General features: G+C 41.7%; 1 protein-coding gene across 2 annotated transcripts in view; it reads right to left on the bottom strand.

Annotated features, from left to right (window-relative positions):
- LOC144771653 (uncharacterized) overlaps nucleotides 1-12,482 on the bottom strand; it is a 945,479-nt gene that overhangs the window by 165,702 nt on the left and 767,295 nt on the right. For both annotated transcript variants that reach the window (XM_078656010.1, XM_078656011.1), the window contains one exon: nucleotides 6,237-6,258. In XM_078656010.1, coding sequence (XP_078512136.1) covers nucleotides 6,237-6,258 — 22 coding nt within the window. The remainder of the gene's footprint in view (nucleotides 1-6,236; nucleotides 6,259-12,482) is intronic.

Below are 12,482 nucleotides of genomic sequence, written 5' to 3'. Positions count from 1 at the left end.
GAGAAATGGATCGATATTATTGCAATACTTATAGCTAAGTAAAGTGCATACATTAAAAGCAATAGTATAAAGTAATACTGTAAAAACATTGATATGGTTTCTAAGCCATAAGATGTTTTAAAATGAATAAAATATATTACATACACATATACATTTGACTAAACGTACTCAACTGGTGTTTCTAGATACGCCTACCCCATGTACCTGACCTAAGTCTAATACGTGGGCGGGAATAGAAAGTTACAGTTTAAGTTAAGTTTGTTTTTGCCAAGTGAATAACTAAAGAATTCTCTGTGAGGGGTTATTCAGTCCTGTACCTGGAAGTTAGGATGAATGAGGAATGGTATCTCTCTCTCTGGTCTCGATATTCCAGGCTGCCTGCGAGGGCTACCCAGAAACGCCGGGGCTGGATCTCTCGGCAGGAGAAAGCAGCGCGTCTCTCAGCGCGTCAGGAAGGCGGGGCTGCGCCAGCGGGGTCTGCTCTGCTCTTGGCTTCAGCAAGTATGGCTGCTCCGTCTCGTCACCACGCGTGTGTTTGCATAGGGCAAGATCGGTAATATTTATAACTTTAAGGTGCCGAGATTGACGTAAGGATGGACATAGATACGTCAATAAGGATGTCATACGACTTGCTCGTTAGCACATTCTTTTACTGAAGTTCTCGGTGAAATCAAAACAATGGCCGCAGGGTTTTGCCCAGGTTGTCATAGGTTTGATTTGTTATGAGAACTCCGTATGCCTTATCAGGGGCTGGAGGAATATCGCTTGTCTAATTAGATCGCAAGCGTTATGACCTAATCAGATAACACGTTCCTGTGCCGTAGTGTGACTGCGTCAGATAACGGTATCTGCATCATGGGGGTTTTCTGCCTCATGGGCTGACTGCTAGTTAACTTGTTGGTTTGTTTAACTAGAATAGGGTCAGGAATAGGGGGATCGATTCAGAACCTATAGGAATACATCACATAATGATGTTCTAGATAGTAGAAATTTCTTGTGGTAAGTGATCGCTTTGATCATGGTCCCCGATCTGGAAACCTGAGATCCTACTGAAGAATGAAAGGGATACAAAAGTATAATCTATCAACGTGCTTGAGGTTGCGCTGTAGAATGTTGCCACCGGTGGCTGGTCTCCAGCAAAGCGCCCGTTGAGAGCCACAAGGCTTAGATATTCCAGCTCTTTAACAAGGTTCTTAGCGTGTGATGTTTGTCGCTTACTGGCGCTCGGCTCCTGACAAAGAATATTCCAGGCAATGTGTTGCTCATCAAGGAGCTCGTCCCTATTCTGTGGCCCCATCAAATGCATGTTAAAGTCTCCCGATATTAGTATATTTGTGGTTGATTCTTCTGTCAGTAATCTAGTTATTTCTGCCCCTACTATTTTTGCTCCTTTAATTTTATCGCGCGGGTGTACGTAGATATTTAGGAGTAAAAGGTGTTGGTTGATATTTCCTTCCCTTATGTCCACTTTAAGAGCTTTGATTGCATTAGTTGGAGATGTGAAGGTATTTACGTCCTTAGTCGATGTTATGCTCTTTATTGAAGAATAAATTGTTAAACCCCCCTTTAGATGGCCAAATTTGGAAGGTTTCACTGCTGGACTGTGATGGGTTTTAAAGCCATATAAGTGAAAGGGTTCTTCTAACCATGTCTCTTGGAGTAGAATAAGTTCGAAGCCTTGAAAGTAAACCAAACGCTCTTTATCCGAGGTTTTGTTCCCCAGACCATTTATGTTCCAAGAGCAAATTCGTAAGTTAGTGTCCCCTGACTGTGTTTCTTTTGGCCTATGTCAAGTGCTCTCGACTTGTCGGTTTATGGTCTTAGCTAGCCATGACCAGTCTCCAGGCTCGAGTATTTGCTGATGGTTTTTCCTTTCAGATGGTCGAGCGTTCGTGCTACGGGCGCATTTCAATACAGATTGCTGTTGTGTGCACACTGAAGTAGGAGCTAAGTGCCCTTGGTCTCTTTTACTTGGAATTAATGGATGTGGGTAGCCAGGCTTATGATCAAGTTGTATTTTTATCCCCCATACTTTCAGTTGTGTTTCCTCTGCTAAAATCCTCCTTACTATTTCTTCTGAGAACCAGGACGTCTCGGTTATTTCTCTTTCTGAAATCCCCTTGATACATTTAAATGCAATTCTTTCAAGATTGTTTGTATTTATATCTGCCAAATTGTCAATTGCTAGTAACAGTTGTATTTTGTTCCCTCTGTTGAGGATGTCCCCTCTGCCTCTGGACTTATATTCGGGGATGAACAGAATGGAATTATTTTTGGGTTGTGATTGGTTAGCCATTATGGGTATTCCCTAATTTACTGTCTCCTCTTCGGTGTGCTCAATTAAATGTGTATGTTGAAGTGCTATTAGGTCTGACCTGGTTATGGTGAAAGATTTCCTTAAAATAGCTGCCTCTCCAGACCTTTCCAAGCTGGCATATACTGGTTCTCCACTTACACGATTACTGTCCACATTCTGTGATGCTATGGGTGGCACTAATGGTTCACCCACAGTTTTATGCAGCTTTTGTTCTCGGACTCCTGATAGTGGGAAAGTTGATGAACTTGAACTCCTTACTCCTGTTGTTTTCTTAGTGATGGAATTCCCTGATGACCTAATCTTAATAGAGGGTGCTTGATATCGGGTACTTGCATTCTTTGTCGATTCTCCCTCCTACTGTGCCACTGGATTCAAGCTAGCCTGGCTGATGAGGGGGTGATACCCAAAAACAAATAATAACTTCACCATAACTTGTGTTTTAAAATTGTAATTCCAGAAACACCAAATGTAGGGGCCCCATCTCTTCTCAATTGGAAATTACACTTATAAAATGTAATAGGGCAATTACAATGTTCGCCATTGTGAAACATGGGCTTTACAACAGAAAAAAAGAAATATAGTAACATTTCCCTACCAGGACATGTAACACTTTAAAAGAACATTTCCTACTTTTTTGTTTTTGTTTAAGAATTTTATTGAATTTTTAAGGATAAACAAAAACAAGAAAAAGAAAATATAACAACATTATCAGAGCAATACACATATTACAAATAATATATAAGCATTCAATATATACATGTAAGATGAGAAAATGATAACAGAAAAAGAAAAAAAAGTAAATGAAAGGGAGGGAAAGTAAACATAAAAGATAAAAGAGGAAGATATAAATACATAGAATGAAATATGAAATTAAGAAGAGGAAGTAGCTTAAGATACAGGTGCATGTGTAGCAAGATAAGATGTAAAAGGTAACCAGTGAAGATCTGATTTAATTTTCTGAGATAAAATAGAAGAGGAAACAGTAGCAATTCTGTGTTCATCACAAATGAAATTCCACCAGGTCAATGAGGATAACTTGGAATTATCTTTCCAACATGACAAAATAACTTTGAATGCTAATGCAATAAATAGGTCGAGCAATAAAGATAAAGGAGACTAATCATCTAAGTCAGGTGAAGATCAACCTAGAAAAACATTTTGCAATGATAACATAATATCACATTTGAAGATTTACATGCATGTAGATCAAATAGAATGCCAAAAGGTCAATACATTAGAACATTCATAAATGTGATGTCTTGAACTACCGGTAAATTCAGAACAAGTCCAGGACAAGGGTGAAGAAGAAGGTGAAAACGTATTTCCTACTTTTTTAAATATGCTGCACCCTGCCCAGGGGCTGCCCAGGGCCTACCTTAGAGGTGTCCGCTACCTAATAAAAAGGAAAGTTTGGACCTTGCTAGTAAGTCAATTTGCCAGATCGACAGGGCAGTTTAAAACTGCACACACAGACGTAGCAATGGCAGACCTAAGACAAGTTTAAAGTGCTATTTAAGTAAGTGACACAATCAGTGCTGCAGGCCCAATAGTAGCATTTAATTTACAGGCCCTGGGCACAGGTAGTGCACTCTACTGTGGACTGATAAGTAAATTAAATATGGCAATTGTGGATATGCTAATGTTACCATGCTTTAAGTAAAGACACATGCACTTTAGCACTAGTTAGAAGTGGTAAAGTGCTCAGATTCCTAAAGCTAGCAAAAGTGAAGTCAGCAAAAACAGTAAAGACAGGAGGAAACCATACCTAGAATGAAAGGTCTAACACAACGGTTAAGAAATCTGCAGTTATTTCCCACTAGGTGTGTCTCCTGTAACATGACTATGCCAGGGTTGCATCTATTCAGATATTTTGCTACTATGCCCTGCTTCAATTTACTACCCATGCCGCTCACATTCCAGGAGAGCAGCTTAAGTATCAGCCCCTTCGCAGTGTGGTGGGTCCAAGGACATACCATGTGTTACTCAGTAGCGTTCTCCTCGGCCTCTTTTGTGGTAGTGGTGGATATATGTAAACAACTTTGCAGACCTCAACCGTCCTCTTTCCCCCCCAAACTATCCCCCACATTCGTGTGCTGCAGGTTTAGAACTACCCGCCTCTCCAATGACCAAGGTGTTTCTCGTCCCTTCACATCAAAGAATCGAAATGTGAACATTGACAATAATACTCAGTAACCAAGAGTTGCAGGGTTCGGCCCATGCAGGAAATCAAAGTCTGTTGCCGGCTGTCATGCCAATGGCTGCCTAAGCAGCCCTACCTGTCATGTGCACGCAGTCAGTTGACTGTGGGCCCAGTTAAGTGATCTTCTCTGATGTCATTGACGTGACCACTGGTGAACAAGGTTCCTCTCAATTTACTTCCTGTTCAGAGATCCCCTCATCAGAGAGAGACTGTCTTGAGAATTTCACTATTGGATATATTCCCGGCACTGCTTAAACCCATGCTGACTCAGCTGCCAAGCTTCCTCACAACTATTTCAACTGTAATCCATTTCAATATTTTGCCCCACACCCCCAGCATCATTGAGGACTTCATCTCCTCGAGGAATATTTTTATGCTGGGGCCTTCGGTTTTCTCCAGGGTTCTTACTATTGTGCATTTATGAAGCAACATTGCCTTTCAGCATCATTTATTCTCTCAGACAGGGTGGCTACCTCCTTTTCCAGTGCTCGCACACAGATAGAAAAATCTGATGTTGTCGGTCCTACTTGGGCGAGGACAGACTCCATTTTCACAACTCTATCCATCAGCCATCTGTGGTCGGCCCTTTGGAGGCTCACATCCTGGTCCACTCATCAACTTTCAGCTCTAGGACCATTTTTATGTCTCTAATGGCTGCCAATAATGCTCCCATGTGGGCCTCTAGGCTCGTATCAGCAACCACTGCCACTGCTCTGCACCGAGGTATCCCATTTCGGGCAGCATTCTCCAGCTGGTGCACCCTGGTGGATTTTCTCCAAGAACACAGAGATTGCCAGGCACAGGGATGGGCTTCGACTGAATGCTCCTACAAAGGAGCCTGCATGCAGCAACTATTTTGGCATACCACCAACAAGTGCCACCATGCCACCCGGCAGCAAAGGATTGAGGGCCCCTCCATTGCTCTTCGCCATCTCTCTTTCTTCCTCAGGGCCTTTTTGCTGCGAGAGTTGACGCAGTATGCCTGTGTGCAGCTACGCTCTCCAGTTCCCTCTTACCCCCTGGTCCTCCTTCACTACACTCTTGTCTCACTGCAGTTCCTTTCTTTGTTGGACAGCTCCTGCACCACTGGCTCCCCAGTCACACAGCCCTGTCGTTGTCTCCAGGGCTCTGGTTTCCCAGGCAAAACTCCTATTGGGTTCCTCTGAACTTCTGCTGTGGCTCAGGTGGGTCCACTCAGGCCGAGTTCCCCGTGACAGCTGCCATTTTCATTGCCTGCAGCCTGGCTCCACTCTTCCTCAGATGGCTCCCTGCACCTTCGACTCGCCAGCGGCATGACTGCTGCTGGCATCACTAGGACCCCTCCACCTTCGGCCACCATATCAGCTTACTTTGGGCTCCAGGGGTTCAGGATAACCGCCTTTGAGGGCCTCAAATGCCGGAGCATGGTATTCAAATGTGTGACTCCAAACGTCCGTGGCCACGGCCCCCTGACCCATCATCATATTTAGTGGTAAAATTGGTACTGCACATTTTCGGGATGGTAACAATAGACGAGCAATAATGTTTTGTATAGAAGTGTCTGAAAGTACCGACAATAAAAAATACATACACATAAGATCTAGGGCAGTAACATATTTGAAAAACAAATGTAAACATGATGCTTCTGGAATACCTTACCTTTGATGCATGAGTTGCTGGTCTAGAGCAGTAAGATATTTTTATAACAAATATAAATATGATGTTTCTGGAATAACTTACTTTTGATGCAAGACTTGCTCTTCTACAGAGAAAGAAAAAAGTATGATGGAAATTAATTTCACACAAGGGTAAAAAATACAGTAAACTGCAGCTCGCTTAAAATAGTGCAGAATAACCCTTAGGAAAATCTCTGAACATCATAACTTTGATGTACACCAGTGACCCATACATTCGACTTAGCTTGGAGTGGATGTCATAGCCACACGCAGCATTGAATATCCCAGAAATCTCTAAATCACGTATGTGAAATAACACTGCAAATGAGATAGCTCTGAAAATTTGTCATACACAGTAAATATATGGGAATGATTTGTGTATTACCTTTCCTCCAATCAAGGGACTTCTTGGACTGTGCCCCAAAATTCAAATCTACTCACTGAGACCTGGGTGATGTAACTTAGGTGTTTGTATCTGAGGGCAATTCAATTAAGTTGTTTTATTAAAAAATAACTGGTCTCAAGACTAAAATGGAAGACAGCAATTGAAAGTCTCGTATAGCAGACAGCTACTTCAAAGAAATATGGCTTTGTCTTTCTTTATATGTTGATGCTTGTCCCAGAAAATATGAACCACCAAAGAAATCTTAGACGACGACTTCAGATATAGGGTATTAAAGAGGAAAAACAAGAGCTTATAAAAATTCTAACTGTGTCTCAGAATGTTCTGTGCTTGAACACTGTAAATGCAGAAGGGTCAAATCTCAAAGTTGTCAATAGCTGTGTCACTCCAATTTCCATACGCAAAGGCAGAAGATGATGGGATTCCTCCATATGGTTTTTGGTGTGGTGTCAGAGATATGATAAAGACTGAGGCTAAATAACTTACTTTTGGATTATGTAGTCATTTGCTGGTGGATGAGCATAATATTATGATATAGTAGTATATAATATATACATATATATATACACATATATATATATATATATATATATATATATATATATTTTTTTTTTTTTTTATTTTTTTTTGTTTTTTTTGTTTTCAGAAGCCTCACACAGCTGCACAGAGAAAACCGCACTCCAAAATTTCTGGAAAAGAAATTAAATGGACTGACACGTTTTGACCAGAACGGTCTTTGTCAGAGTCACTGTCCACTGTCTCTATTTTCTATAAAAACAGTGGGTAAACAATAGTTAGGATGAAAGACAGACTTGTGGGAAGTTTGCAATAACTTGTTACGTTTCCTGGAGAGAAGACAGACTCGTCCACACAGTCATAGTTAATGTCAAAAAATGATTATACAATTATTCACATACCAAATTGTATATATATAAAGTGCAAATTAATATTCCACAATAATTTGTGTGAGTTGATAAATGTTTTCTAATGCATTATGGTGATACTTTAAAAACAAATTAAGAAAATCATACTAAGTAGTTCATAATCCCTGCTTCATGATTCTGGACAGTGCCCAATTTTGTGCTATGTAATTTAGGTCTTTGCAGGACGAAAACATATGTTATCTGTAAAGATGTTATATTAATCATCATCAGTCGCCCAGTGGTTTCATCCCTCCTTTCCAGCATTGCCAATTTCTATATCTATGATCTCAAACTTAAACCAAATACCAGTGAAATGCTAATTAAATGTGAAAAAGGAAAATGAATCCAAATAATAATAGAAAATAAAACACAGGTTTCAGGGACATAATAGTTAGGAATTAGCATTTAAAAAACCTTAGATATTCACTGAAAAATACACAGGTTTCAGGGACGTTATAGTTAGGCTGGCATTTCACTTGTACAAAACCAGAGAAATTCAGCCGTTATAGTTAGCTGAGCTTGCAATAACTCGCTCCCCAGCAATGCACTGCTGATGACGTCACATATTACATCTCTCATGACATGGTCAGTGACATCACAGATGACATCACTGATGACGTCACTGATGACATCTCAAATGACATCATCCACTTAATCTCTGATGCACCTCCTCATACCCTAATATAACCTTCAGTGATGTCATGAGTGATGCACTGACCATGTAATGAGTGTTGTAATATATGATATCAGCAGTGCATTGAGGGGCGCAAGTTATAGTAAGTTCAGCTAACTATAATGGCTGAATTTCTCTTGTTTTTTACAAGTGAAATGTAAGCCTTACTGAAACATCCCTGAAACTTGTGGTTTTTTCAGCGAATTGCTAAGGTTTTTTAAATGTTAATCCTAACTATAAGGTCCCTGAAATCTGTGTTTTTTTTGCGAATTTCAATTATTTTTTGAATGCTAATTTCTAACTATGCCTACATAGGTAGGACATGTACAGAAAGAGGAAGAAAGGCGCAGAAAGAAGCAAGAGAAGTGCAGAAAGTTGCAAGAGAGGTGCTGAAAGAGGAAGGAAGGTACAGAAAGAAGCAAGAAAAATGCAGAAAGAGGCAAAAGAAGTCCAGAAAGAGGAAAAAAGTTGCAGAAAGAAGCAAGAGAAGTACAGAAAGAAGCAACAGAGGTGCAGAAAGAGGCCTACTTTGAATGTACCTTTCCAGAACGCCATAAAAAAGTAGCCTAATCACTAATCCTTCTCCCAAGATGTTGTCACTTTTCTCTTAAAGGTTCAATATTCATCGACTGCTCAGACTGTTAGGCCTACCAAATGTAAAACAGCAATCCTAGCCATATCACAGTTGTAAGTCTGACCAAGTTTGTGAAGGTATGCATGACTGTGTCTCTGCTTTTACCTAGTGACATGTTACATAAAAATACACATACAAATTCTTGAATACCTGTGTTTCAAACAATATACTCTGTAAATTTGTGTACAAAAAGGTGCATGTATTTCTTTCTGCTCATAATACAGGGCACATGGATATTCAATAGTATATTTGAGGGGCTCTATAAAACCTATATATATATATATATAAATATAAGACATGTCAGCCTGTGCAACTGAATGACAGAGCAGAACTGAGAAGATTTGACCACCTGTAGGAGAAGCTACCCACTTTTTAAGCTACCATCTTCAGATGCATAACACATGTGAGAATACATGTACAAGTGGACATATACCGCAGTCACGAAAGCAAGCAGACCTTTAAACTAGACAGCTTGCACCTCCAATTTGAGTATAGAAAGAGGTGCGAGAAGTAGAGAAAGAAGGAATAGAAGTGCAGAAAAAAACAAGAGAGGTGCAGAAAGAGTAACACATGTGCAGAAAGAGGTAAGAGAAGTACACAACGAGGCAAGAGAAGTATAAAAAGAGGCCAGAGAAGTGCAGAAAGAGGAAAGAGAAGAGCAGAAAGAGGCAAGAGAGGTACAGAAAGAGTGAAGAGGGATGCAAAATGAAAAAAAAAGAGGCAAGAGAGATGCAGAAAAAAGCAAGAGAAGTGCATAAAGAAGCAAAAGAAGTGCAGAAAGAGGCAAGAGGGTTGTAGAAAGAAGCAAAAGATATGCAGGAAAGGGCTAGTGAAGTGCAGAAGGAAGCAAAAGATGTACAGAAAGAGCCGAGGGAACTGCAGAAAGAAGAAAGAGAGGTGCATTAAGAGGGAAGAGGGGTGCCGAAAGAGGTAAGCGAGGTACATAAAGAGGCAATAGAGGTGCAGAAAGAGAGATGAGGGATGCAAAGAGAGGGGTGCTGAAAGATGCAAGAAAGCTGCAGAAAGACGCAAGAGATGTACAGAATGAAGGAACAGAGGTGTAAAAAGAGGAAAGAAAGGTACAGAAACAGACAAGAGAAGTGCAAAATGAGACTAGAGAGATGCAGAATGAGACAAGTGAGGTGCAGAAACAGGCAAGAGCACTGCAGAAAGAGGCAAGAGAGGTGCAGAAACAGGCAAGAGAGGTACAGGAAGAAGAAACGGGGGTGCAGAAAGAGGCAAGAGAGGAGCAGAAACAGGCAACAGAAATGCAGAAAGATGCAAGAGAAGTGCAGAAAGAAGTAACAGAGGTGCAGAAATTGGCAACAGAAGTGCACAAAGAGACAAGAGAGGTGCAGATGGAGGAAACAGGGTGCAGAAAGAAGTAAGAGAGTTACAGTAAGAAGCAAGAGAAGTATATAAACAAGCAACAGAGATGCAGAAAGAGGTAAGAGGGTTACAGAAAGAGGCTAGAGAAGTGTAGAAAGAAGCAACAGAAATGTAGTAAGAGGCAAGAGAAGTGCAGAAAGAAGCAATAGAGATGCGGAAAGAGGCAAGACAAGTGGAGAAAGATTAAAGAGAGGTCCAGAAAGAGGCAAGAGATGTGCAGAAAGAGGGAACATGAGTGCAGCAAGAGGCAAGAGAGGTGCAGAAAGAGGGAAGAGGGGTACAGAGAGAGGCAAGAGAGGTACAGAAAGAGGCAAGAGTGGTGCAGAAAGAAGCAACAGAGGTACAGAAAGAGGCAAGAAAGGTACAGAAACAGGCAGGAGAAGTGCAGAAAGAGGTAAGTGAAATGCTGAAAGAAGTAACAGAGATGAAGAAAGAAGCAAGAGAAGAAATGAAAGAGACAAGACAGTTGCAGAAAGAAACTAGAGAGGTGCATAAAAAAGCAAGTGAAGTACAGAGAGCAGAAAGAGGCCAGGGAACTGCATAAAGAGGAAAGAGAGGTGCATAAAGATGGAAGAGGGTACAGAAAGCTATGAGAGCGGTAAGAAAGAGGCATGAGAGGTACAGAAAGAGTTAAGTGGGCAGTAGAAAGAGGCAAAAGGGGTACAGAAAGAAGTCAGCTAAAAAGGAACAGAAAGAAGGATGAGAAGTGTGTTCCGCTTGCCAATCTGCCCGACACTAAAGGAGTGAAGAATTTCCCAGTCCACTACCCCCACCGCTGCCTCCCCACCCTCGACTAAGTAATCAGGGAGATGGGCGACTACGATGCAGGGAGAAGGTGGGAAAACAAAACAGGGAGCGAAGACTTTTAAGGGAAAACATCGTAAGTCCTTATATCAATCACCCAACAGCACTTCGACAGACCACAGCCGTGACCTTTAAAAAGAAGGGACAGCGAGTTATTTCTTGGGACTCATATGACAGCATAGGAACAGAACTGAGTGTACACAAAAACCCACAGACACCCCTGCTTACCCAAGTTCTGTGGATTTAGAGGCTCCGGATATGCAAAGGAGTCAGTTTCTCTTCTTTGTAGACTCCACTTGTCCTGAGTTTGTGTTCAACAGCACATATTAAATGAAAAACGAAAATTAAGGAGTTGGGAAGAGGAGGGAAAGGAAACGTAATTCTAGAGTCTTGTCTCTTGGTATAAAGAAAACACCTTCTGCCAATAGAAACGTCAGGAAGGGGGAAAAGAGTCTCTAAAGGATTCTCCAGAGCATCCAAAAAAAAAACGAAACCAAAAACAACCAGCCGCGGCCCGTGGAGGGAGTTCGGTGGGGCAGGGAGGCGGTGCGGGGGAAGGGCAAGGTGGACAGTGGTAAACAACAGAATATAGATAATTGCGGGTAAGTGAACAATTTAAAAAATAAAATGAATTTCGTAGCGCACCATGCATCGCAAAATGCGATGCAGCCCGCGCTACGAAATTCGTTATATTTTTTTAATTGTTTACTTACCTGCAATTGTCCATATTCCGGTGTTTACCACTGTCCACCTTGCCCCTCCCCCGCAGCGCCTCCCTGACCCACCGAACTCCCTCCAAGGGCCGCGGCTGAAAACAACGAAGGAGCACAGAAAAACAGCCGCACTTCAGCTCCTTCGTGATTCTGCCCAAATACACATAAGGAGGACGGGATAAAAAAATCCAGGAAGTCCAATATCAGACAATGAGGAGACACGCAGCCGCGTATCTCCGTAATTACTTCTCTGAAAGTGCAGGCACAAAAACGACTCCTAAAGAGCCAAGGTTCCAGAAGGAAACAAACACTAGCCCTTCAAATGAGGACCCAACAGCAAGGCACCCGATCTTCAGAAGACAGGAACAGGAAGTTCCAAGGCAAGGGACAGTTAAAGAAACCAAGCACCGGTTTCCAGGAGGTAGGTTCCTTTATGGGTTCCAATGTACACCCAGTTAAGCGAACAAATCATACGGGGGATATCAGAAAGGAATGAGCAGAAGGCCCCCATACCCTAATGCCCCTAATTCCCAACAAAGTGCTGAATGAAAGAACAGAGGAGCAGAAAGATGCAAGAGGTGTAGAGAAAGAGGCAAGAGAAGTACTGAAAGAAACAAAGGTGTAGAAAGAGGCAAGAGAGTTGCAGAAAGAGGCAAGAGAGGTGCAGAAAGAGGCAAGTGAGGTACAGAAACAGGTAAGAGAACTGCATATAGAGACAAGAGTGTTTCAGAAACAGGCAAATGAGGTGCAGAAAGAGGGAACAGGGCTGCA

The sequence above is a fragment of the Lissotriton helveticus genome, chromosome 8 (genome assembly GCF_964261635.1).
Source record: "Lissotriton helveticus chromosome 8, aLisHel1.1, whole genome shotgun sequence".
Taxonomy (NCBI): domain Eukaryota; kingdom Metazoa; phylum Chordata; class Amphibia; order Caudata; family Salamandridae; genus Lissotriton; species Lissotriton helveticus.
This window is presented reverse-complemented; position numbering and strand designations above follow the sequence as displayed.